At 39.4% G+C, this 27251-nt stretch overlaps 2 protein-coding genes across 2 annotated transcripts in view; one reads left to right on the forward strand and one right to left on the reverse strand.

The window, feature by feature from the left end:
• The first annotated feature begins 86 nt into the window (after positions 1-86).
• On the forward strand, positions 87-20459 carry cdc40 (cell division cycle 40 homolog (S. cerevisiae)). The gene is made up of 15 exons (XM_059355758.1): positions 87-308; positions 1056-1142; positions 1923-2052; positions 2153-2239; positions 2375-2514; positions 3275-3371; positions 3633-3772; positions 5233-5307; positions 5565-5610; positions 7335-7436; positions 9572-9687; positions 11340-11473; positions 15105-15181; positions 19109-19253; positions 19912-20459. The coding sequence occupies exons 1-15, from the start codon at positions 117-119 to the stop codon at positions 20087-20089; spliced, it is 1746 nt and encodes a 581-aa protein (XP_059211741.1). The 5' UTR covers positions 87-116; the 3' UTR covers positions 20090-20459.
• Positions 20460-21626: 1167 nt separating this feature from the next.
• Positions 21627-27251, reverse strand: part of mettl24 (methyltransferase like 24) — a 50252-nt gene continuing 44627 nt past the window's right edge. The window contains exon 5 of the mRNA XM_059355760.1: positions 21627-23780. Coding sequence (XP_059211743.1) covers positions 23463-23780 — 318 coding nt within the window. The 3' untranslated portion in view covers positions 21627-23462. The remainder of the gene's footprint in view (positions 23781-27251) is intronic.

The raw sequence follows: 27251 nt of genomic DNA on the forward strand, positions 1-27251 counted from the left end.
TTATTTTATTTTATTTTATTTCTGTCAATCGTTGTTATCATGTTCTGGATGAGTAACGGTTTTTGTCACAAGGGAAGTACCGCCCTCCCGCTTCCGGCGAATTCACAACATCCAAGATGTCTGCCACCATATCTTCCCTCGTTTCGTACGGCAGCGATTCTGATTCAGAAAATGAATCGGAGTCCAGTACCGGCGTCCAGAAAGTGGACCCGGTGGACCCGGACGCCATGGCTCACCTTAAACCTCTAAAATCAGTACCCACGATGACTGTGGCTGTTCTCAACTCTGCTCCCGAGGTCGCCGTTAAGGTAAGCTAACCAAGCTAGCTAACGTTAGCCTAACGTTTTTGTTAAAGTTAGTTATGCTACTTTTCGCACTTATACTAAATCTACAGAATATTTCGATTGATAAAGGTCAATACTGAAGAAATATTTATTCAGTGTGTAGAGGCAACAGTTGTTAACTTTGCCGAATAAAACTACTATTAGCGGTTAGCGGGAAAGTTCAGTGTCGTTATGAATGACCAGGGTATGGCTTGGAAAAAATTAACGATATTTGTGTTTTTCTTATTTAACACCTGATAAACTAAACAGAGATTTGGTATTACATTGCTATTCTAAGAGTGAGTCCGTTTGCTGATGTGTGGGTCAATGACGTGATCTAACGCAGTGTCAGTTGGTGTAACCAGTATTTTTTTCCCCATTAAAATCTGTTTTATACAGGGAAATAAATGTGAACTAAAATGAGAAAAAATACAATTCACGTTTACATTGCAACACTATGGTATATCACAATTTCTTTACATAACTTGTCAAAACTTTTTAAAAAAATGTATTTAGAATATGTTCTGCTCAATATTGACGAAATGTGTAAATGTAGAAACACTAAAATACAATCATTTGATGTTTTTTAAAATTAAGTAATTATATATATAAGTCCACTTAAATACAATGTAGGTGGATGAAGTATTTAATATTTATCATTTTTTCTGGTTACATCATTTGACACCTTGGCAACCCTTATTTGTCACTGACCTGTGCATATCTTCACTTCAGGAGTCAGTTGAGACTGGCACACACCTGGACCCTGCACTGAAAGAAGTCAGCTTTAACCCCACATATGAAACCATGTTTGCACCAGAGGTAACCTCTACAATAAGTTAATCTCATGTTTTCCTGGTTTAGAAGGCTTACAAGATCCATCTAGCTGAGTGAAATGAATAAACTGAATAAGCACATTACTGTAACACCGATTTTACTGATTTTTGTAAGTGTATCCTCAAAATATGATGTATTTTTTTGTCTGTGTCAGCTAGCTGTAATATAACTACTAACATATGAATTATAATATCTGTTGTTACTAATGTCATGCTTATTAGTTTTAAAAATCCTTTTTGACTATTGCGTATTAATGCATCAATATATTAGCACAGTGTTGGTATCAGCTGATATTCACCCTGTTATTAGCCTACAAGCAAATAATATGACAGTCCCCAATGAATGTGGCCAATGTTTATCTAATGTGTTACATCAATCTTTTGCTGGCTAGTTATTTCTATTTATTTTTTAAAATCAACATTTCTTTGGCAAGTAACAACATAAAACATTGGCTATCGTCCAAAATTGTATTTCAAACACCAGTATTGGTAACAGCACAAAGAATGTCACAATTAGTGCAGCCCAAAATATCTTTATATTCTATTTTATAGCTTGGCTGACACAATGCTGCATTGTCCAATTTGAATATGTCTAGTGCTCTACCCTTTGATTTATTTTATCCATAGTTGCATTAAAAAAAGCCTATTGTTATTAAAGTGATGCTTATTAACTTGAAATTAAACTGAAGTGTTTATGTCCTTGCAATTCTCTATCGAAGTTTAATTTTAGTATCATAATCAATGCCTCTCTATTTCTTCCTCTAAGTTTGGGCCAACTAACCCATTTAAAAGCCAGCAGATGGCTGCTCCAAGGAACATGCTATCTGGCTATGCAGAACCTGCTCATCTTAATGACTTCATGTTTGAACAGCAAAGGAGAACTTTCTCCACCTACGGTAAGCTCATCTGGGACCTGTGTGATGGATTGGCATTATGCAGTCAATGTATTGACCCTGAATTTAAATAATAGTTTTACAACCCTTCCCACTCGGATAGGTTATGCTTTGGATCCATCTGTTGACACACACCAGGTGTCCTCGAGTGGCTACATTGGCGCAGTGGATGAGGCGGAGAAAAATAAAGGTTTATCTTACATAAGTTCTAATATGTTCACCTGCATCTGGCTCGATAGATCTGACTTTATTAAGTTTTACTTATTCTCCATTAAATATTGCTTAAGGGAGATTTTGGATCATAATATCTTGTCTCTTCCTCCAGGGCTAACTGTGTTTGAAACTGGACTAAAGAAGTCAGAGAAACGGAAAAAGCTCAAAGGTGGAGATGCAGGAGAGATTGACAACTTCCTTGGACCATGGGCCAAATATATAGATGAGAAAGATGTGGCCAAACCATCAGAGGTAAAGCTATGTTCAATATATAATATATACAAATATTGTGGCTGACTCTTTGAGATTGTTGCTTGTTCATTATTAACCAACGTATAACTTGATATAATAGTAAAGCAAGGAAACAGAGAACCCTCCAGCTTTAGACAATAAGATTTACTGTTGGGTAATATGACAGTTAGTCATCAGTTTGTTTGTTTGTTTGTTGTTTTTGATTTCAATCACAAAAGAGTGCCTTTGTCTGCTTTATTAGCATGCATTGCCAGTGGCCATGTGACCCCACCCACCCACGCACACAACGGTCCACATCTAGACTTTAAACATTTTTGAAAAGATATTTAAATAGATATCTAGACAAAAGGGTCACTAATAGTGCTTGGAAATTATATATATTTATGCAATCATAGAAATTGTAATTCCTCCATGATAAGATAAAGGAAGTGTGGATGGTCACATGTGTGCACAACATGTTGACACATTCAAGCCCTTTGCTTCTTAATTGTAGTCTGTGGTCCTTTCTCAAACTATGCTGAGCATGGACATTGAATTTGAGGGAATTGGACCGGGAGAGTCATTGAAAAGTCCTTGAATATGATGATGAAGTAGCGGTGGCAACCCTGTCTCAAAGAAAAGCATAAAAATAGTTGTCCTGAGTAAAATCTGTTACACCCGGTCATGTAATTGAGGGAAAACACACCTGTTTTCTTACCACTGTATCCTAGAAAAAAATCTGCCAGCTAATTATTGTTTTTTGATCAATTTAATTTGATAGGAAGAGCAGAAAGAGTTGGATGAGATCACAGCCAAGCGGCAGAAGAAAGGAAGGAACGAGGAGGATGCTCCTGCAGAGGAGAAGACAATTCTCCATGGTAATGTGCCTCGCTCTAATTTAGACAAGTGGAAGGTTGCCTTGCCAACTATTTACTGATTTATTTATTTTTATTATTAAATCATAGTTTGTATTGTCAATGAAGAGTACACAGTATGTATTCTGAGCTTGAACCTTCATTCTTGAATGGTCATTTGAGATCTGGTCAAGTTGCACCTCACAGTCCAGTGTCCACTAAAAGCATGTATTCAAATGCTGCAGGATTAAACCTGATATTTGTCTGTTTTTATTCTCTCCACAGTTAAAGACATGTATGATTACCAGGGCAGGTCCTACCTCCACGTCCCACAGGATGTGGGCATCAACCTGCGTTCTGCAGATGCTCCAGACAAGTGTTACCTGCCGAAGAAACAGATTCATGTCTGGTCAGGACACACCAAGGTCAGTGGGAAGAGACATAGATCATGTGTGTTTCTGTGTGCACATGAATTGCCCCTTTATGTAGCAGTTAATAAATCTAGCAGCTGTAAGTATTCCCTATGGAAACTTTACTGGTGATGAGTGTCATAGTGTTGTTTTGAAATATTGCAAACTAAGAGCAGTGTCACATAGGTGTCTGTGTATGGAGAGAATATTCCATTATGCTGTCCTTGTATGAATTTGTGAGGCAGTCAGTAAAAACCTCCTGGGTGCTTTTGAATAAAGTGATAACACAGCCGCTTGTCGCTGACATATCCAAGATTATACTCTCGTTCAAAACACCATCGTTATAATTCAAATATAAAGGCAAACACTGGGTTATTCCAAGAAAGATCTGATTCAAGCCTTAGATCTGCCAGTGTGCTTCAGGGAGAGAGAAATCACTCAAGTTTTAAATTGGCTCCTATCCGCTTTGTGCAGGAAGTTACAGGCTTCAGAGTCTAATTTGAAATACAAAGAGGTTTGAAAAGATAATAAGCGAGTGGAAGTGCTGATGTCGAGATAATAGATGGAGGATGGCCTGTAAGGTGTCACCAAAGTTTTGTGACATTTTTTTGGAGAAAGTTTGGTAACTTGAAAGTCATCAAAATTTCTATGACTAGTAGGCAGTTATGATTCAGCTAATGTCCCCCCTTATGGACAGATATAATATCAATTTCATTTTTAAAATTAATACAAGTGATCCCTTTGACCCCTTTAGTCTATAGTTAATATAACACTAACAATAGTAACAAGTTTGAGGTCTCACCAATCCTAAAATGGACCTACATTATTATGATTAACATTTTAGCAATGGTACAATTGAAAGCCATGAGACTTATTGTCCCAGAAGAGACAAAAGGATATCTTAGATGTCAAAATTAAAGAAGTGTTGTTGTTTCCTGCCATTGTATTTGAGCTTTTTGCACAGTGCCTAAGCTCTATGAATGTAAAAAGAATATAGAGAACATCTGAACGAGCTGACACAAGGCTTTTATTTATTTATTATTATTATCATTATTTTTTTAACCTTTTTTCTTTAATTGCACTATACATTTTTCCTGTTGTGAGTTTGTTATAATTTGGCTAATATTTTATATGGCTTTTGGTGATTTCTCCCTCACTGCAACTGACACAACCACCAAGCTTTATGCAAACTATTGCATGCTGATGTCACCAATATGCAAATCAGCAAACAAGATCAATTGCTCCTTAGCCGTCCAAAAACTTAGAGAAAACACTGTATAACATACGGGACAGCCAAATGGGATTTGACATTATGTGGAATATCTTTACAGATGTTGAGATCTCGGCCTCATCCAGTTCAATCTTTTTCCCAAGGCTAACCAAGAAGTATTGCCAAAGATTTATGCTGTAGTCATGATTATGTATTTATAAGGAGATACATTAGTAATTTTCTCCCATTTTTGTATATTTTCCAGGGTGTCAGTGCTATCCGACTGTTTCCCAGCTCTGGTCATCTCCTGCTCTCCTGCTCCATGGACTGTAAGATCAAGGTGAATAATCACAATCTGGTATCATGGAAAAACACCATACAAACTTGTGAATGAGTATACCCACACGCTCTGTATTTTTCCTATATGCAGTTTAATTATTATTATATTTTAATAACATTGCATATGAGTTTAAATGTTTTATTATACAGTGCTGCACTCGAAGGTTCAGCGCTAACCTCTAATCAACCTCTTGCATATTTTTTCCGTTGATGCATCGCTAATATGTGTTCACTTATTTAATCTCCTCCTCTCATCAGCTGTGGGAAGTGTACGGCGAAAGGAGATGTATACGGACATTTATTGGTAAGTGATCTTAAATTTTTATATGGTAAACTTTGACAAATGTTAGTTAAATTGTATAAAATAGTAACAGAATAAATTGAAATTCACTTCCAAGTCTTTTGTGGCAACATTTTATAAACAACAAAGGATCATCAGCAAACATGCTGACATGAAATATGTTAGAGTTCTTAAATGCATGCAGCCGTTTGGGAAATACACAGCAGTGACAGACTGTGAGCTCAGCATTACCGGAGCACTAATGACACGTCTGCTGACCGTTGACAGAAAATGTGTGGATATTTTTTATTTATTTTTGGAATAGATGGGGTCTGGAGGGTTTAGGCTAATGTGTGCAGGTCACTCTTACACTCTTCACAGAGACAGCACGCTGTCTGAATAGAGATTGTTTGCAGCCGTGGTTCTGCTTGTCAGCTCCTTCACAGAATATGCATAATTCAGCAGCCCAGGGGCCGAGGGGGGGCGAGGGGCGAGGGAGGGCACAGCACACGGAGAGGAGCTGGCGTACAGGAAGAGAGAACACACTTTAGGGGGGAAAAACTGACAATGACTTGCTGAGGGGTTTGAGTTGGAGAAGCAGCAGAAATACACATGATGTTGCTAATTATTTTTTTCATTAGAGGAGTGTTAGAAGTGTACGACTATGTTGAGAGCGTATTAGGTTTTCACTTTGTTGTTGCTGCACTCTTAGTTCAATCATCTGGTGTGGGTTTTTTTTCTACAACAGTATTAAAAATGATTCTGTTTTCTTTGTTTTATTTCCTCTTTGTGGTATTCAATTTTGTTTTATTTCTTTGTTGTTTTGTGTATTTTAATGACTTTCAGCTCTTTAGAAGAAACTTTTGTTTACAATATGAAGTTTTCTCCACTTTTTAATTATTTGTATTTGTATATATATATATATATATATATATATATATATATATATATATATATATATATTTCTCTGCAACTAAATTCATTCCAATGCTGTGCATCATCTGTAATTAAATCGTAGCCTGTAATAGGAATCTGCACAGCATTGTTTGTAAACGGTCTGTCTGATTTATCAACTTAGAAAGAACAGTTACGAGTACATTAGCTTGCGGGATGTGCATAAATGAGCATGCATATTATTATGTGTGCATTTTCCTGTTTGTATGCTGTCCGGGTATATTTGATGACATGTGTGCGCTGCTTCCAGTAGTTTATGTATCTGTGTTTTCCTGTGTACACACACATACAATAACACAGCGCCTCTTTGGTCTGCCAACAAGCCGGGTTAGAGCAAGCGAGCAGACAGGCGCTTAGCCTCAGTGGGCTCTGTTATCGCTGTGGAAACAGTGTAGCCCTGATAAAAGCCAGTTTTAACAAGGGAGGCGTCTGTGAGCGCTCAGCCCACAGGGACCTCGCATCACCTGCACCGTGTGAGAAAAAGCCAAGGGGCTGCATAGATTGGGATTAGAAGGAGAATAGGAGAAGAACAGTTGAAAAGACAGATGGAGCATGTAATTTTTTTTCCCTTCCTCGCTGAGCTCATTCAAAGATTTCCCTCGCCTCCCACAGTCCACGCCATCTTTCTTCCTCAACATACCTTATTACCCGTAACCACATTTCACATATCTCAAATGAATTGGGTTTCAACAGAAGGGAAACCTTGTAACAAGAGTGAGGAACATAGTGAATCTGTCTAGCATATATTTAATTATTTCTTTTTAATATGTGTAAATTTCCTCTGCTTATGTTAGGCCACAGCAAAGCAGTGCGAGACATTTGCTTCAACAACACTGGGACTCAGTTCCTCAGCGCCGCCTACGACCGATACCTCAAACTCTGGGACTCTGAAACAGGTAGGCTCTATGCTGTCCGCATTCTTTTCTTCTATATTCAGTATTTTAACCATGGATATTCTGTGAATAGAAACTATCTCAGCAACACACAGCAGAGAGTGTATTTGGAGGAGACATGATGACACGCTGCAGTGCAATCTAATATAACCTTGATATCACAAGCCATCAGATAATTGTGAATGACAGCTCAGACTTCACCCTCCTTTTGTAATCAAACATTTCTTTGCAGAACTTGAAAGCATGTCTCTGGAATCTCAAAAATACTTTTCAGCCAACTTCAACTTCGTCCTTCACACGGACTATTTAATTGCACACCCACTCTCCTCCAGTTCTGTAATTGGTCAGTCGTTTAAATCATTTTCAAGCCAGAATACTAATCTTGCCCTAGTTCCAGCTCCTCAGATTTGCTGGTCGTCTTGAGTGATTGTGATGGTCATGAATTTTGGACTGTTGATTAGACAAAATAAACATGACCACTTCACCTTGTTAGGGCATTTTTTCACTCACTATTTTCTGACTTCTTGTAGAATAAACAGTTAGCACTTTGAACCCCAATTCATTTCAGGGTGTTTTTTTTTTCCTCCCATCACATTTTACTCACTGACCAGTGCAACAAGTCCTGCACAGCCGGCACAATAATGACTAGAAGTAGTGAGAACTAGAAAAAAAAAAATCGCTTTTGTGCAGTATAACACAATTATAATGCCATGAATCATAAAAAAGCTGAAATTTCAATCATTTTTCCAAGTAACCACAAGTTTTACCAATATTTGAGGAAAGATAGAGGCTCCACATGCACATATTGAACTTTTTACATTCTGATAGTTTCTACTTAAAATCTATCTTGTCCTCTCCTCTCTGCTCTGTGTAAAAAGCCTGCAGTTCAGTCAAAGTTTCACAGATTTTTTTGTCACATGGCTGTTGGTCTCAGCCAAGTCATCTATGGCTTTCCAGTTGTGCAGAGGAGCGCAGAATTTTATGTTTTTTACAGGATCTGGTTATTGCAAATTAATAGACTGAAGAGATTTTGATAAAATATATCACTATTTTTAGCTCAGATTTATATAGTTTTCATGATAGAAGCGGTCATCACACATGATTTACTGGTAATTTAAAAATCTTACAATAATTTGTAAATCTGTTTTTACAATTTCTAGCATTAATAAACAGTGTAACTTTGGTGATGTAAAAGGGAAAGCATGTCTTACAAACCTGCCAGCAGGAAATCGATAATGGCGATAATTGCTACTTTCAGCTGTCACTCACTGGCCTACAGAGGCTTCTATCAATTGGAATCCAGTTTTTAATATAGAGTTCATTTCAGCCCCAGTTCCTAAATAGACCAGAAACCCAGCTGCACAATTCCACAGCACATAAACTGTCCTCATCAATGTAATCAACATCTTCGACAGTCTTTGTGGAATTAGGGCTGACAAAGACATTTTGAGAAATGGCTTATAAAACTTTTGTTATGCTCTACGTGTCTGCAAAATGTCTGGTCCCTGATCTCACTGGTGCCACATGGTCCCCGCTGTCTTTCCCCACTGTTATCCATCTCAATTTCCACCCCTCTCAACTCAAGAGTGCCAATCCAGCAGAGGGCACAAAAGAGTTAATTCCCCCACTTGCAGAATGCCCCATAAGGACACATCATCTAAATACTTCTGTCAGCTAACTCACTACACAGTTTAATCCCACCAGTTATTGTGGCTTTGTTTAGTGTATATTCCAACAGTTTTGTCTTTCCTGCAGCGGGGTAATTTAAAGTATTTTATCCGATATTTGTCCCAGTTGCCGTTAAACACTGTCTGTATTACAGAAGTGCTGTTGGTGAAAAGCCTCTTTTCTTATCTTAAGGGCCTCTTAGTGTTGCAGTCATTTCCAATTTCCTATTCTCTCAGCTCGAGCTGTTGTGTTAGCATCGTTCCTGTGGTGATTCACCTCTGCTGAATGAACACAAAGAAACACTGAAATTTCTGTTACAGCAGAGCTGTCGCTGCCTGCAGGGAGAGAGCATACAGCATTGAAAGTTGCAGTCTGTGTCCCTAAATTTTAAACAACTTGAGTGTACCTCTGTGAAAAGCCACCGTGGATTATTCTGGCGCGCTGACTTTCATTTTCTCCTCCCTCCACAGGGCAGTGTATCTCCCGCTTCACCAACAGGAAGGTACCTTACTGCGTCAAGTTCAACCCAGACGAGGACAAACAGAACCTTTTTGTGGCCGGCATGTCGGATAAGAAGATTGTTCAGGTAAAGCTGGCATGTGCCGCATTGCGAGCAATTCAATTCAGCTCTCACCAGCTCTTCAAGTGTATTTCCCAGTTGACCAAGCAGATGCACACATGAATTTCTGTCTATACTCCCTGTGCCCACAGGAGCATGAAATACTCTCCCGTTCCATCTTCCGGGACCGGTGTGTGTGTTTTATGTGTGTGTGTGTGTGTGTGTGTGTGTTTTATGCGTGTGTGTGTGCGCGTGCATAGAGGTTCAGTGGCTGACGGGGCTAGAGCAAGTCATTAATCATGTGTAGCATTAAGGTGGAAGAGAGGCAAAGAGAACAATCTGTGATAAAAGTAGGAAATCCATAACTCCCATATCACACTATCAGGTAAACAGTTTTATAAACAAGTAACCAACCCAGAACCTCTGTAGATGGAAGTTTGCATTTTTATTTAGTCTTATTTCATCTTAGTTTCAGCTGCATTTGTAAAGGTCACGAATGGTAAAACATGAGATTTCCATGTCTTTTGATTATAAAGCAGGTCTAGGTGATGTATAAATAATGTCAAATCAGTTGACCTTGATGGGATTTTTCGGATTGATGCCTGTTTAAGAGGGGAAACATTCACTGATAATGTGGTGGATGGTATAACATTTTTTAAGCTAGAATGAAAACTGACCTTTTTGTGTGCAGATTTTGCACTTGTGACTCTGCAAAGGTATTCAGAAAGCTGCTTTCTTAAACAAATAACTTTATTAGGGAATATCAACAAATATTTACATGCAATGCACTCATTGCCAACCAATTCTAGAAATAATATCCTGAGAAAAAAAATTGAGAATAAATAACATATTGCAAAATTGCCGCCATTTCTTATAAGTTTTTATATTTGCAGATAGATAGATCGATAGATACTGATATGCCTTTGATAGTGTAATATCATTAAACCCAATCAAAACCCAGAGAAAAATGTTTTTTAACAAAAAACTTAGTAAGAAACCCAAAATACAAGTGTGAAACTGAAAATGAGGATAATATGTTCCCCCTTTAATTGAATATATGTCAAGATGTGGCACAAAGTTTGTCCCTTAATTGTTCAGATAAACCGTTATCACCATCACAATATCTGGCACAATAATCAGGGTTAGTACTAAATCATGCAGCTCTCTTCTGGGTTTTGAGAACAGATGGCTGCTCCTGTGAGCAGCCGAAGGCTAAGATTAAAAAAAAACCAAGCGTAAATAGAATTGGATGTAAAATGTGTTTGGACAGAAATGCTTCCTATTCATTTGCTGCCTGGGGAGTGTTTCTGTGTGGTTGTCTTTCTTTTACATTTTAATGTGTGCATAATGTTTTCCAAAAAATTAAGTTCAAGACTGGAGCCTATTTGATAGCTAACTGCTGCCATCACATCACAGTAGTTAAAGCATTCATTCATAAAGCATTTCATTGCATTAGGACGATTTAAAACTGCTCCTCAGTGAGTCTCCAACAGCTCTGCCGTTTGTTTTGGCAGTCAGCTCTCCACAAGAGTACAGAACTGTGCAGTGAAACTAGTTTGATGGCATTTTGTGAATCCATTTTAATAATCCACTTTATTTTATTTGGACTTGTCATAAGATAAATGTGTTTACCTCTTCTCTGTCTGTTCTGCTCTCCGCGCCTTGTGCCACTCTGTCAGTGGGACATCAGGACTGGTGAGGTGGTTCAGGAGTACGACCGCCATCTGGGAGCCGTCAACACCATCACCTTCGTCGACGAGAACCGCCGGTTTGTCAGCACGTCAGACGACAAGAGTCTTCGTGTTTGGGAGTGGTAAGTACACGATACAACTTTTTGTATTTTCTGCCTGTGAGCAGCACACATAATCCACAATACATAGTCATGCAAGACTCTGATTGCATCTGGACGAAATTCATCAATGGCATGAATGTGAAGCCGGTATTTATTATTCAGTATTGATTTTTCGGTCAATCCACATTCGATAAGTAAAGGTTAAAAACTGACAATGGAGAGAAGGAGGTTTAGTGTGATTTAACATGTGCAAATGCAATAGATGTGGTTTCTAGGGATGCAGAGATCTTTAGTCTCGATATTGAAAGCAATACCTGGTCTTTGGGTATTTATACCAGTATACGATTCCAGTTAACAATTAATAAGCTGATGCTTCACTGTGTGGAAGTGACTGGGATCAATATTTTACGTGGAAGACAACCTCAGGCTGGAACATTGCTTTCCTAACTTTGTAAAATAAATGAACAAATTAATACATAAATATACATTCACTGAATGGTAATTTATTTTAAAAAAAGAAACCGCACCAACAACTTGGTAAAAAAAAAAATTAAAAGTAAACCGCAATAGAGATTAAACCTTTTTAAATGCAGGAACAAATTGGCAAAGACTTCAATTGCATAAAATAAAAATACATTTTTACTGTGTAATCAGACAAAAACATAGAATTGAATTAATAGATCAGCCTGTAGTATCGGTATTCCTAGTGGTAGCAAAATAGTTCACAGGACATTTTTACTGTGATGCAGGTGCATTACGGTGACGTCAAGCACCTTTGTGTTTCATCTGACCTGCGTAATAAGAAGTCTCAAAAAAAAAAAAAAAACAATTGACAAACAAACCATAAATCATCAGCGTATCATGCTGCTGCCTGCACTGCTCGCTGCTTTTTTCATCAGTCGTTCATAAGAAGAGTAGACACCAACAAACCTCCCGATGACCCTGTCTCGGACAAAGCTCGCCCAGCTGTGCTGCTAATCTGTTCTGAGTCATAGCCTCTGCCACGTCGTGCCTGCTTTACATGCATCTGTTGCGCTGGGAGATTCCTTTTTTTTCCACCCCTGGAGCTAACATTGTACATTGACAACGCTCCAGCTGTAACCCCATGAGCCTGGTCCCTGTTGCCAATTGTATATTTTAATAAATAAGCATTTTGAAATGGTTCCATGAATGAAAATACTGAAAGGCAGATGCAGAGAGATGATGTTCACTTGTGTTAATAACAAAATCACGTTCACATGTGGTTCCCACAAATGTATTTATTTATTTTTTAGATTCACTGCAGTTTTTGCTCAGTGACCAATCAAGAGACCGCCAACAGTGTCTTGCGGATAACCCAGGGTCCTGTGGTGATAAAGAAACTTTAAATATGTATCATCTTTGAACAATAAAGACCAGCTGATAAAGGTTGCTCTCTTTCTTGTAAGTTGGGGGCTTTTTATTCAAGGACAACCACTTGTGTAGTTTTTTTTTTTGTGGCTATTGTCAGATCTTCCCGGCTCGTCTTTTTTTCCTCCAGAGTGCGAAAGATGGGAATTAACTAGTGAAAAATGTTTTGTCTTCTTTAAGATAGAGTTGAAGGACAGAATAAACTGTCTACAGAACAACATGAAGCAAAACCTCCATATCCCAGGAGTGTACTTTGTACGCTTGTTTGGGAGGAGGGGTCTCCCATGAGCTTTTTTTTAGCGCAGCGTGGGAGCGAACGGGCAAGTGGTATGCTCGGCCAAAGAGTGGCTTTACTGTCCCTCATTCTCCCACGGATGCCACCTGGCTCTGAGATTTAGCTAACCCCTCTTGTGAGAGCTGTTAGATACATAGCAGCATTAGGCGGAATTTACCAGAACAGCCTCATATCTCGAGAATAGAAGCGGAGACTAGCACACAGGGAACACAGGATGCTTAGAAAAGATTGTGAGGCAGCAAATCTACAAGTCATTCGCATCACGGTGAAAACGCCTACTCGTAATTCAGATTCCATCCTCATTTTCACACAAGTTTTTTTTTATTATTTTTTTTGGGAGAGACTACTTTATCCTTAGCAGAGGTTTATCATCAGGGAACGGAGGGTTGGTGTGTGTGTGTTGAAGGAGGATTGCAATCAATATGAAATGTGCTGCACTGTGCCAACAAGGAGAATTAGCTCTTGATTATAAAGACATCGTTCACAGAGCGATGAAACTCTGGGACTGGAGGGACATTTGGGATGGTGATTAATTGAGAAAAAGAGACAAGAGCGAAGGACATTGTTGATATGTCTGCTGTCTCATCCAAGTACTCAATTTCCCTCCAGGCTTAGTTTCATCATTGTTCTGACCTTTTAAAAAAAAAAAAAATCCCAAAAATGCCTTTTGTTTTTTTTTACCATTGTCTCAATGCAATCATTTGAAAGGGGAGGAGAAAAAAAAGTTAATTTACTCTTTTGTCAATAGTAATTATATTTTATGAAATCCTCTTTTCACATTAGTTCCAAATAACAAACAAAGCTGGTTTGTTTCATTTCCTTCTCAAGAGAAGCTCTCAGAGATTTTCTCGTTTCCGTCTCAACAGTTTTCCTGCAGGCTGATTACAGAACTTAACCTCAACCTCACCGCAGATATAACGCCCGATAAACAAAAGTTCACACATAAAATATACAAAGGAAAAGCCTGTTTTTTTTGCCACTTTCCTCTATCTTGATCGACATGAAACACAGTAAACAACAATCAATCATTTATTATTCATGAATATCCCCAGTGTCATAGATTGTTTGTCGTACCCCCACCCCCTCCCGTCTCTCTCCAGACAACAGAACATCCACACCGGTTATTTCTGGAGCTCAGAAGAAGAGATCTGATGGCTTTGTTATCTTTGCAGAGTTTAGCTTGGCGTGTCTGCAGACATTGGCTCTGACAAACCCAGGCACCCCTTTAGTGTGTGTGTGTGTCTGTGTGTGTGTGTGTGTGTGTGTGTAGGAATTGTGTGTTTTAAGGGTTTCCATTTCCTGCTCAACTCTCGTCTTTAGTTCTTCGAAGCCCATCTTTGGTCCTGTTGCGATTACTGTGCTCCAGCTGTTACTCATCTCAGACAGAGACGTGGCTTTAGGTTAAACAGATAGCAAGATGAAAACAGGGCACTTTCTTGATGCAAACACACACCGTTTAAAGCACAAAGACGCATTATTTTCACTCATTCACTTAGTGAAGGATCAGAGGTCAGACACGTACATAGAATTGTGAGAAGAAAATGGCACACACAGCACTAGATTTGAATGATCTGTAGACCTCTCAAGATCAACAAGCCAAATTTATTTTTCTCTTTCAAAACAGAGAGCCATAGCAGAGCATAAAAGAAAGCGGGGCACAGGGTGAAAGAGCAAAGAAGAGGATTAATAAATAATTGGATGGCAGTACAGTCGGCGGTGCAGCATCAAAAGCGCCTTTCATATTGCACGGAGTTATTTGTAAGGATGATCCTGCCTGGTTTTTCACCACTTTCTCTTCATAACGAGCATTTTTTAGACGACATAAACAGCTACAATAATAAACAAACCGCAGCTGAGTGAATGTTTTCTCGTTTGAGTTGTTCTTGCTTCGGGGTTGCTCAGGTTGCACTCTCATCTCCTGTTTAACCCATCTTCAAGTGTACTCACAGTGCTTTGTGTCTTTTTCAGGGACATCCCTGTGGACTTCAAGTACATCGCAGAGCCCAGTATGCACTCCATGCCAGCTGTGACACTCTCTCCCAACGGTGAGTCCTCAAAGCATGGCAAAACACTCGCAGCGACACAGTCAAGCACACAGCACAAAGGACTCTGGGGACCAAAAACCCATATAGATTGCAATTGATTTACACCTTCCAGTGATGGTCATTGCTCAAAAGAATTTAAAAAAAGCATCTCAAGGGGATGTCGAGATCCAGGATTGGGATCAGGCCTGATCCTGGCATTTTTTTTATAGATTGTAAATATAAAGCCTGATCCAAAGCCAATGCTTTGCTCTGGGTACGCCAGCTGTCACAAACGACCCATTGAGCTCTGTTAAAACACCATAACGTCTCCTTAATGCATTGTTATGTTAGGGAGTGAACTGTTGAGTGCCTAGCTGTTTCAATTAATGATAAGTCGGCAAAGGACGAGAGAAGCTACACTGGGTGGGAAAAAAGAACATTTAGTTTGTATTTATTTTATTGACATTTCTGTGTTGTTGGTTTTCAAGCTTGAGATAACAAGATAATATACAAAAACTGTAGACATGGTATTAAAAATTGCTGGGGTTTGCGCTGGCTGAATTCAAGTTGCTCCAGCTGCTGAGGGTCTGTCTCCAGAGCGGCTGCCAGTTCTCCTGCCAGCAAAGAAGTCTAAAGTAAAGTAGTCTACTGTGGTGCCCTGGTAGCTCACATGATCATCATGATCAAGCGCACACCATGCACAAAGGCTGAGTCCTTGCCCAGCGGGGGCAGGTTAAACTCTGACTCGCACTTTCCTGCATGTCATCTAGAGATGGGGGGGGGGGGGGGAATCGATACGGCATAGCACTGCGATATTTTGCCTGGCGATATTATATCAATTCATGGCCGCCAAGTACCGTTATTTTGCGTTCTGAAGGCCGGTGGGCCTTTTTTTCGGAGGCCATAGCAGGCCTACTTAATATACTGGAGATATAGAAATTATCTAGTGGCATCATATGCGTCAGGAAATCATGACGGGAAGTTGTCAAAATAACGTTGCAAAGTTAGGCTTTTTTGTGTTTAATTAAAAAATATTCACATCAGTGAAGCTTAAAGTTGAAGAAAGTTTGAGAAAATGCTGTAGTTGTTGTCATACATACATATTTGATATCAGTTAAGTTTGACTGAATACTTTGTTGGTCAGTCTGTGGGTTTGACTCTCATTGTGGAGACAAAAAAACTGAGGTGAGATGACAAAACAATTCTTAATTGAATTGAATTTTGTGGACAAAAATGCAGTTAAGCAGTTAAATCGCAATGTATTGTATTGCAATACTTGGCTTATCGCAAAATGCTTACAATTGCAATAATATTGTGTCGTGACTCAAGTATCGGGTTAAAATCGTATCCTTGGGCCTCTACTGATTCCAAACCTCTATTATCATCCCATCCGCATTTTGCAGTGGCAGGCCACCGCTGTGGTAACTTGTCGTTACCATGAGGTTCCCAAGAAGTCTCTGTGCCCAGCCAAGAAAAAGTCTGGCGCGAAACTTACGATGCAAATACAGTCTGGCCTTTTTTTACATATTACTACAGTTTGGCCCTTTCGACAGATCTCTGCTAGTTATTTTCTTTATGTGAGAGTGGTATTGATTATCTTGAACTCTCAGCAAAAAGTAAATAAGCACATTTTCCTAAATGTAATTTATACGTTGTTTAGGCTCGCTATAGGCACTGTGCAGTAAGTAAAAATACTGTTTTATAAATGTCAATATTAGCTGATGCATAGTATGAAAGTCCTCAGCTTAGGGTTGTGTCAATGATGTGTGATCGGGACTTCCTCATTCATTAGTATAATGCAGACTTGTTACAGAGTGTGGGCACTTCAAGAGTAGAATAAACCTGCTAGGGCAAGGCTGAATTAATGTGTTTCCACATATGTGAGTGGAAGATGTAAAGAAACCATTGACTGACGCAGTTGCCAAGTTTTGTGTAGCAATACACACTTTAAATTAATTCCTCAAACACTTCTGTTTGAATCAGGAATTCCCAGTTGCACTCCATCCGCTTCAGCTAGCATCAAACTCGGCTCTTCTGTCCTCATCTGTTCCTTCTCTCTCCACCTACTTTGATTTCTCCCTTTCATCCTCTCGCTTACACTCTCCATAGTCTCTTACTTGCTTTGGGGCAGCGTTCCTATTTGTGCCAACATGGTTTGTTTCTCTTGAGCGTGTGAATAATGAATGTGTTCTCAGTGGGAGGCCATTCAGTTTTTCTCGCGCGCCTAAATGGCACCCAGCCCCCCCCTTGGCACATCATCCAGAACTTCTCTCCCATTTTCTCCTCTTCCCCCGTTTCCTTCCATCATAACGTCTGAGACGAAGCCTGCTGAAATTGGCAGAGTTGTTCCCATTCTCCTGCATGTATTGCACTTGACGTTTGTGGACAATAGTGTCATTTTCATTTATGTTTTGTGAGGGAGGATGTAAAAGAGGACACACACACCAACACGAGATCTTCTTCTCATACCACATTAATAATTTCCATCATGTTTCCTTTCAAGAAGCGCAGCGAGTCGTGTAATGCTTTGACACTGCAGCGCTGCCTCTTATCACTGTGTAGTGACTTTGAGGCTGTAGTGTTGTCAGGAGCTGAAACACGCTGTAAAGTAGATCTCAGCTGAGCAGTCACTGATGAAAAGCCTCTTTTATTTTCCCCTAAATTGCCTCAATCTTTTCATAATGACAGCAGAATGATGAGTTCACGAGTGTCGTCCACTCAAACTTCCACATTTCTGCTTTTTTGTTTGATTTCTGTCCTTGAGGCAAATTTCTGCCAATTACCATGTACCTGTTGTTGAAAATATTTAACTCTGCTTGATGTCGCACCAGATCTGAGTTGTTGCACTGCCAGGTTTAGCGCATACTAACAGCCGTGGCAGGCAGCATCATGATTCCACAGTGGCTGCTTGTTAAACATTTGGCTGTACAGAATCATACTAATGAGACAAAATAGCAAGCTGAAAGGCACTTTTAAACTTGTTATGACACCTGGGGATTTTTCAGAGATTTTTGAAGTGGGGTTGTATGATGTGCATATCCATAGTCAGTTTATTATCTACAGAAGTTGGCGGTCAGCATGCCCTCAATTTAGAGAAGCACGCATCCACAGCAGAACATTACTTCTTCTTCTCTCCTGTCAGTACTTCTGCCTGCCTCTCCAAACTGAAGACAAGTTGACTAGCATCTGCTGTAGGTAGTTTACTGACTTTGCATGAAGTTGTTAAATTTTACTGACTTAGCAGCTGGCTAGTTAGCTTGCTAGGGAGCTCAGTCCCCACTCTAGCACCGACCACAGACAGAGGCAGAGGTATATGGTCTTTGAATTAAGTTTAATGGTATAGGACATCATTTTATTTATTTTGTAATGTGTAGGTCTGTTAAAAGATATGTTTATGTAGACGTAGTAATAGACATATACAAATAATTTAGCAGTAATTTGGCTGGTTTGAATCCCATTACTGCTCCCCGGGTGAAGTAATGTGCTGCATGGTGTGTTAACTTGTGTGTGTAAAAAGAAAAAAGGATGGGTTAATGGTTTATGCAGAGGTTGAATTTCCCCATTGTGGGATTAATAAAGTAATTCATCTTAATCTTTAAAAAAATGTCTCCTACTGGATTGATTTGCCCTCTTATGGACAAAATTTGTTATTTGATTGTTTGAACCTATGTGGTTTTTAAAAAAAGAACATTCAAACATCGTATTTAGCCTTTTTTACCAGCTCTGAAGGTTAAGTACCTCATGCAACCCTAGTCGAAAAATCCAAATGATGCCATGTATACCTGTTGAAATGTTAACCGTTAACTCACACTGCTGCCATATTTTACATGAGCCTTGAACTTTACCTCTAATATTTTCAATACCATTATACATGAATATAATCTTTTTGCACAGTGAATGAAGGTGCGATTAGCTCTTATGCTTGTTTTGTTCTGTTTCTAACCCCAGGTAAATGGCTAGCTTGCCAGTCCATGGACAACCAGATTCTGATCTTTGGAGCCCAAAACCGCTTCAGACTGAACAAGAAGAAAGTCTTCAAAGGCCACATGGTGGCTGGCTACGCCTGCCAAGTGGACTTCTCCCCAGACATGAGGTAAGCCTTTTCTTTGTTATGCAATTTTCTAAAGGAGAGGATAAGGCAGATCAGATTCTCACTGATTAATAGTTTATAATACATGATTAAGGAAAAACATTAGAGAAATGCAGTTTGCAGAGATTCATCTCCTTCTTTGAGAAGAGGGTAAGAACTTTCTTTCTGCATGGAAAATTCAAGAGTCGCTTAATTTTAGTAAATGCAAAATAAAGTCATAAAATGTGTTCAAGACACAGTGAGACAGCTTCACAGATGCTTGGTACATTCAGATATGCAGAATACCCCTGCTCATCTACTGTGCTCGAAATTGCCTCCAGTTGATGAAGAGGTGTGGAAACTTGCATTATGTAATGTATAAGCTCCACAAGGAGCTCTAACTAGGACAGTCCAGCACCCTAATTTTAGCCAAAACACCCATTAAAACCTGTTTCTCCCCTCTTCTCACCCACCACCACCCACGTCTGTGAGTGTGTGCCCTAACCTCCTTTCAGTAACCATAGCAACGCTGCAACTCCTGGCTAGACTAAATACCGAAAATTCCGACTCCTACCTTTTGGCAGGTGAAGTGGAGACAGAAGTCATTTTTAGCAAACTGCTAATCTCTCCATCCTCTCTCTTCCTGTTTTTTTTTCTGGACCTCTTCCTTTCCCTCTTCCAGCTATGTGGTATCGGGAGATGCGGACGGAAAGCTGAATATTTGGGATTGGAAGACCACCAAGCTCTACCACAGGATCAAGGCTCATGACAAAGTGTGCATCAGCGCACTGTGGCACCCGCATGAAACCTCCAAGGTTATCACCTGCGGCTGGGATGGACAAATCAAACTGTGGGACTAGATCCGTGCGTGTGTCTGTTTGGGGAGGGGGTTGGACAGAACTGAACTGGTTCAATATAAAGAGACGGAAAGGGCCCGGTTGTCTCATGGATTTTGGAAAAGCCGAACGTGAAAGCTACAGGACTGGTATCCAGTCTTATTGTAGCAACGTATTTTTGTATCCCGTCATGTATGATATGTTAAAGATGTCCACAAGCATACTTTTAAAAATAGTTTCTACTGCAGAAGGAGTATTAGAGGGGGACCTTGGCTTTTTTTTGTTGGTTATTTTATTCACAATGTTGTGTTTATAATGCTGTAATCCTCGGCAAGTTCTTCATTTTAATTGTATGAGACTCATCCCTTAGTGGAAATAAACATTCTGTAAATTTGACCTTAAGCAATTTTTGGGTTGATACCATTTGTTACACATATTTGGTGCTGAATTATGCAATTTTATTCATATGGAGAATGGATAAAAAATGGTCAAAAAACCTCCAGAAAAATATGTCAATAGAACCTGCCAAGACCTTTGGAACAACATAGAAGAATCCAGGCTTTAATTTGGGTTCAAAAACTTTGATCATTTTAGAGAATTTCAGCGATTGGATGACAAGCACTTCTGTTCTTCAAACTGCAGAGACTGTCAATATTACTGTCAATATACCAAGGAAAGCTGCACATCCTCTGAATGCTCTAGGTCTCTAGTTTATGGTTGTAAAGATTCACGAGGCTGTGATTATCCTAGAGGTCACAGCAGCTCATTTTATACACTGAGGTGGAGACTCAAGAAATGCCATCACTGCAATTAACTGGCTACGACTGATGACTAACATCATCCCACATGTAATCAAATCAAATACAGTAGGTGGAAGTGGCAAATTTGTACTACATTGCCATAAATTGCATGTTATATGCATGTCTGTAAAGAGGAGACTCATGGGGACCCAGAGAGCCTATTTTCATTGACATATGTCGTCAGAGGTCACATGACCGCTTTGAAAATCACAATGAATATAAAAACAATCATAACTTTGCAGCGTTATTTTGACAACTTCCCGACACGATATCCTGACACACTTCTATCTTCTAGTTTCATATGATACCAGTATCTCCAGTACATTGCTAAAATGTAAAGGCCGTTATAGCCTCCTGGGGGGAAAAACACCAAAATAACTGAACGCTAAGCGGTTTAAAAATGAAGCATTGGTTCTTGGAGAAAGTGTTACTTCATCCATAAAACAACACACAATCATGAGCATGAATTCATTTTTTCTTTTCTTTTCTTTAACTGCATCAAAAGATTTGGCAAATGACATTAATTGGATCATGTTTGAATGTGAATAATTGTTTTAGGTTGTCAGCCCAGGGCTATGTTTTCAGATAAAGTTTGTTGGTGAAGTTCTGGTGCAGCGGAGATAGTGGAGTAAGGCCAATTGAACACCAGAAAAAAACAGAAGGAGGAAAAGAACTGACAGTCACACAAAATGCTTCTTTGTGTGGATCCCAATTGTTGTTTTCTATTATAACCCAGGAAACTGCAGTATGTGAAAAAAATAATTGGAGTTTATTTTTCCTTTTTGTCTTTCCTACACACTCGCCCACACATCCTCATTCAAATATCCAACAAAGACACTGAACAAATCTAAAGACATTACTGTGACATTTTTTTTACATCATTTTTTTCTGTTTTGTGTTCTAGATACAATCATATCAGAGTTCAACTGCAGGGAACCAGACCTTTCTGCAGAGCTAACATTTTATTGTCAGGCTGTTCTAAATAAATTCTTAGTCTTCTAACACCAACGATTTTGCCTATGTAAAACTGAGAGTCATGCAAAAAGCAACACTTTAATTCTTGAGTTAACCAGAGATGTACTCGTGGAACCTTACATTAGAAACAGGTGATTTAGCTTAAAAAAGCATAATACATTGGAAATTGACTAAAAAAATGTGAGTCAACTAAGACCAAAACAACCAATTAGTCCACTAAAATGATGGTTCTTAAAGGGAGGTCTGGAAAAATGGGGATTAGTTTATTTTCACTGTTTAATTCAATAAAGTTAGTGCAATGTGAGTAAGAGTCATAAGAGTGACTCTTCTGGTCATATGTTTCACTTCCTCCACTGCTTCCTCTTCAACTGTGACCATAACTGAATTCTGGTCTTAATCAAATCTCAGAAACTTCCCTGAAGTGAAGTCAAAGTAAATGGGGTTCTGTGACATAATATTTATTAATTTTAGGGCTGTGAAAACTGCAAAGGTTGAAAAGTCCTTGACTAATCAACTAAAGGGGGCTTTGCTGGTTTTATTTGCTCTGCAAGATGTGTCTGGTCTTCTTCCATTCAGACAGATTTCCACAAAATAAAACCGTTTATCTAACTGTTTGAAACGGACAATGACTGGTGTCTGGCGCAACTCGCAAATTAAGATTAAACAGTCCAGCTAGGCAGGGCTGATAAAGTATAAATTAAGATTCTGTAACTGTTTCCTGTTTCTCACCTTAAACTAATTTAATGTACTCTAGCTGTAATTGGACAAAGTTTGTGACCAGGCTGCCATTTCTGTTCTGCTTGAAAATGGACCAAACACTGCCCCAACTTGCATGTGAAGCTTAGTGCGATGTCACTCTTTCATTGCTTGAATTAGAATTGCTCAGATTAGTTGTCTATCTGGAGTCATTTTGGTCTGCACCTGTTGATAATGCCCCTTGGGGATAGACAATTAACTGAGAAAAAAACAGACTTAACACACACTTTCAGAAAGCATCTGTTCGTCCAGACATCTTCCATCTCAGGAGCAGGTCCCATTTCTTTACTTTTATTAGCCACATTGCTCTGCTCATTCTCTTTCTGTCTAAGCAGCTCTGATTGCCTCCCAAAAATATTCACTTGCTGTCAATGAGGTAAGATCTTTAATCTACCCACCTATCTATTTCCTATAATTCATGTTCTATGAGCAGTCTCTGGGCCGCTGCAGACTGTTGTACTCTAGAAAAGTTTAATGTTTGCAGGACGGCTGGCTGTAAGCCATCTCCGATAGGACCATGATGACAGGGGTGACTGACTCAGAGGCTGACCTGCAGCCAACAACACCGCCACTATGAGGTAGAAGACAGAGAGGCTCTGGAAGTGATTGCTCTGCCCCTCTACATGGCTGAGGTCATTACAGGCCAGGAGAGGAGGAACAGGACGATAAGTAGTAGCAAGGATTTCAGGTGTAGCAAAAAGGTCGGACCAGATAAGAGCAGTCTGTTTGGGTGCAGTCCTGCTCAAGCAAGAATGTGTGCCCTGACTTCAAACTCCATGTTACACAAACTTGAACATTTTCATTCAGAAGATGTTCCTGCCAAGATAAGAGGTTTTTTTTGGTCCAGTCACTAAGTCTGGCTTCCCTCAAGGCTTCCACTCTGTGTTCACCCAGCTCAGGGTGTAAGCACTGCTGGCATTGAGGACATTCTTATGCAGAAAGAGGTGAGGTTTGGTTGGGTCACTGTGGACATGGAAGAGGCGGAAGTTGGCACGCTCAAGCTCCTTTAGCAGGCTGAACCAGTACCGCACCACGGATGGGTCATCGCCGCCAACTTCAAAACCCGCCCAGTGCAGGTGAAGCTCCAGCAACAGCTGCCCCACAGAGTCCAGAACTCCTTCCAGGACCAAATTCTCTAAAATCTTCCACTCTGCGCTCTCCATATCCGCCTTCAGTACATCCACCTAGAACGAAGAAAGAAAGAAAAAACACATTGAATGTTTTTCTTCCTCAGGTAATAAATGAGTTCCATTATAACCCTGGAATGACACTAAACTGTGCGGAATTATTGCATGCAAAACCTATTAAAAGATGAAAAGGAGGAAGTGAAGCTTGGCCTTTATTCTTGCTTTAGCGATGTTGATGATGGATTGAGCGAGAGAGCAGCCTGACAAGGCTTGCTGTGTCGGAGCGGAGAGGAAATGCTTCATAAGATGAATGTTAATAGTCCCCTTAGGTCAAATTCATGTGAGGAGACTCATGAATTCCCAATGCACATCCTCAGGATCTTGGGATTCCTCTTAATTCTACAGGATTGCTAAAGATGTCCATTGTGTGACCTTAATGTCTTTAAAATCCTAGTTGGAGACATTTTTTTAAATTCCTTCTGGGAATGTTCAGCAATGTCTCAGTTAGCATTTTCTCAGCAAATACATCATGTAGCCGCTAAATTAGTAGCGATAAGACCTGAGGAGAGATTTAGATTACAAGATTTACCAGAAAGAGGCCTAGGGTATTGTAGTGTCAAGGATTATTACATTAAACATGAGATACAAGCCAAAGGAAATTCATAGTGCTTTGTATTTTCTTTTTTTTATTTGCGGGAAACATTGTCATATCTACAACTCAACTGAGAACATCATCTGGCGCTATCTGACAGCGCAGATATTAAAGTGACCAAGAAGTTCATCTCCAATTGATGCCTTTGGTGATGCTACAGAATTCCCAGCCCTCATTAGTGGAGCTGAACAAGTCTCAGAAACTCAAAAACACAGCTATCAATGGAGAACAAGTCCAAATGTTGTCCTCGTTCCTCCCAGCGGGCGCCCCAACTCCCACAAGCAGAGATATGTTCCTTAATTGGACAGAAACCTTCTAATGGAAAATGATACGACATTATCAAGAGGTGACGTATTCACTTGGTCTCTAAGGGGAGTGTGCTTCTGTATGTGTACCACTCTGTGTTTATGTGCATTTAGCAGGATTGGATGTTATTTAGAGCAACTCATATGCTCTGCCTGACCTTTTTTTTTTTCAGTGGACTTCACATAAATTGCTTTTCTGCCTCAATGGTCCCGGATCCAATGCTGCCAATATCAACTGTCTCTGCAGGAGACGTTACAAGCCCTGGCACCACTCCTGTCTGCTGTGAGTAAAGTCCATATGGTGTTGCAGCTTTAGAAAGATGACTTGTGCTACACTGCTGTGCAGCGTTAGCCACGCTAATGGTCCTTAACTACGCTGGAAGGATATAAGATGATGACAGCTTTCTGTTTTATGTGAAAGTCATTTGGATGAAATTCATGGATGGTTTTATTGGAAAAGTTTAATATTAGCTTAGCTTTGTATAAAGACTAGAAATGGGGAAACAGATCATCTGGCTCAGTCCAAAGCTCCAAAAATTTGCTTTCTAGATTGACATTTTGAGGTAGAAGACAATTAGCTTAGCTTAGCATAAAGACTAGAAATGGGGGGGGGGGAAAGGTAGCCTGGTTTTATCCAAAGCGAACAAAATTTGCCTTTTAGTCTGACATTTGAGGCAGAAGCTGGTTAGCTTAGCTTAGCATAAAGACTAGAAATGGCTGGCTCGGTCCAAAGCAACCAAAATTTGCCTTCTAGCATCTCTAATGGTCAGTAATTAACGAGACCAAACCTGTTTGTTTTAAACCAGTTATAAACCAGATTATTTGTTCCCTAGGCAGGGATCCTTTATTAGCAACCATTAGACACTCCAGAATTTACCCAGCAAATGTTACTGGACGTAACTGGCATACTGTGCCGGCCGCACACGCTAATAATAATCTACTTTATAATTAATTAAACAGGAATACATTGATAACCTTGTAAGTAACGAGAGGCAATCGTTACCCAAGCCCTAACCTTCTAATCCTTCATAGCTAGCTGGTCATGCTAAGGTGTGCGCAGCGCATCACTTATGTCAACTGTTACTTTCTAGCATCTACCAAGAAATTGTTGCATTTGAACTGCTAACTGTTTCCAATCTAAGCAAACTTACGATCTACTCTCTCCAGCCACATATTTACATTATTTACTTTATTATTTACATTATTTACTTGGCAAGAGGATTGTTATTTTGGGGAAGACAAAGATGACAGGCTTCTCGAACAAGACTTCCATGAACATTGACTTGTTTTTTGTTTTAGCTAATTTGAATCATTTTGAACTGTGACAGCAAACCCTTGAAACCATTTTGCACAGTTTAACTTCCAGTGTTATTATTGTGCAGACCAATATCAAAATGTAGCTACAAAAATAAATCTAGTACTGTAATTGTAATAATAGAGCTGAACAGCCCGCTGCATATCAATATAATAGTTTATGTAATATGTCCTTGCTCTCTATGAAAATTCCTGACACATTCATGCCAGAGTGCGGCAAACAGTCTCTATACCCAATGGACAAATATTTCCTCTCCTCCAAGTGACTCACACAGTATGTGATCAAAATACACATGGTAATTATTTCAGTAAAGCATCCTCAGGATTAGCAGCACATTGGGACAAATTTTAATTTAGAGACGCTTTTGATGAAAAGTTGACTGAGCCTTTGTAAACAAACAAGTATTCTGATTTGAGAAAATAACTTTGAATGAAAGTTTACACTTTAGCTTGTTAATTGGCCTGAAATGTGTTTATTTCATGGTGGGCAAATCCCAGCTATTAACAAGACTTTTATTTACTGTCTCCTTTTGTTCCACCTGATTGGTCTTGTCACAAACTGTTTTTTCCTTGTAAACCAGAGAGCCAAACACCACAGCCTATCTGACCTTTATTATTATGATTATATGTTTTGTACGCTTTAATTAGTGAGCCATTCACAAGAGAGCAGATCACAATTAAAGATATTTAATCACACATCTGAGAGACTTGCTGATTCTGTGCTTTTGGAAGCACTTCAACAACTGCTTTGGCATCAGGGCAGAGCCTCCCAAAGGCATCTTGGCATAGAAACACATTCACCTAGTCTAAGTTTTCCAGACTCGTTGGGAGATAATTGTGCTTACTTCCAGTGCAGGCTACTTCAGCTAAAACCTCACACAAAGATACCTCAAATATATTTTCACCACCTTGTTCAGTTTAAAAGTAACATGTATGTAGATTGTGGTTGTGACATGGAAAAACATACAGTACATTATATGTTGTGCTTGTTTTCTGCCTACTGTAATTTGGCAGTGTTTAATTTAGTATGTTTGTACCACTGGGTTGTGCTGATACTGTTGTATTGTCCTATTACCAACATGATCAATGGTCCAATATGCAGTTTCTTTCCATAAATGAGATGTGACTTCCTCCTACTGACATTTGTCCCTGTGGTGACAGTGTCTGCTATCTCAGCTGGTCACCAGAGCTCAGCAAATGAGTCATCTCTGTACTTTTTAACGAACACAGATAAGAAATGCAGCACAAATGCATATT

Source organism: Centropristis striata, chromosome 18 (genome assembly GCF_030273125.1).
Source record: "Centropristis striata isolate RG_2023a ecotype Rhode Island chromosome 18, C.striata_1.0, whole genome shotgun sequence".
In the NCBI taxonomy this organism is placed as follows: domain Eukaryota; kingdom Metazoa; phylum Chordata; class Actinopteri; order Perciformes; family Serranidae; genus Centropristis; species Centropristis striata.

What these genes read in the sequence shown, in the direction of transcription:
- cdc40 (XM_059355758.1), top strand. Translation starts at nt 117, where the DNA reads ATGTCTGCCACCATATCTTCCCTCGTTTCGTACGGCAGCGATTCTGAT. An exon ending in AAACCATGTTTGCACCAGAG is followed by an intron (nt 1,143 to 1,922) that starts GTAACCTCTACA and finishes TCTTCCTCTAAG; the next exon opens with TTTGGGCCAACTAACCCATT. An exon ending in GACTTCTCCCCAGACATGAG is followed by an intron (nt 19,254 to 19,911) that starts GTAAGCCTTTTC and finishes TCCCTCTTCCAG; the next exon opens with CTATGTGGTATCGGGAGATG.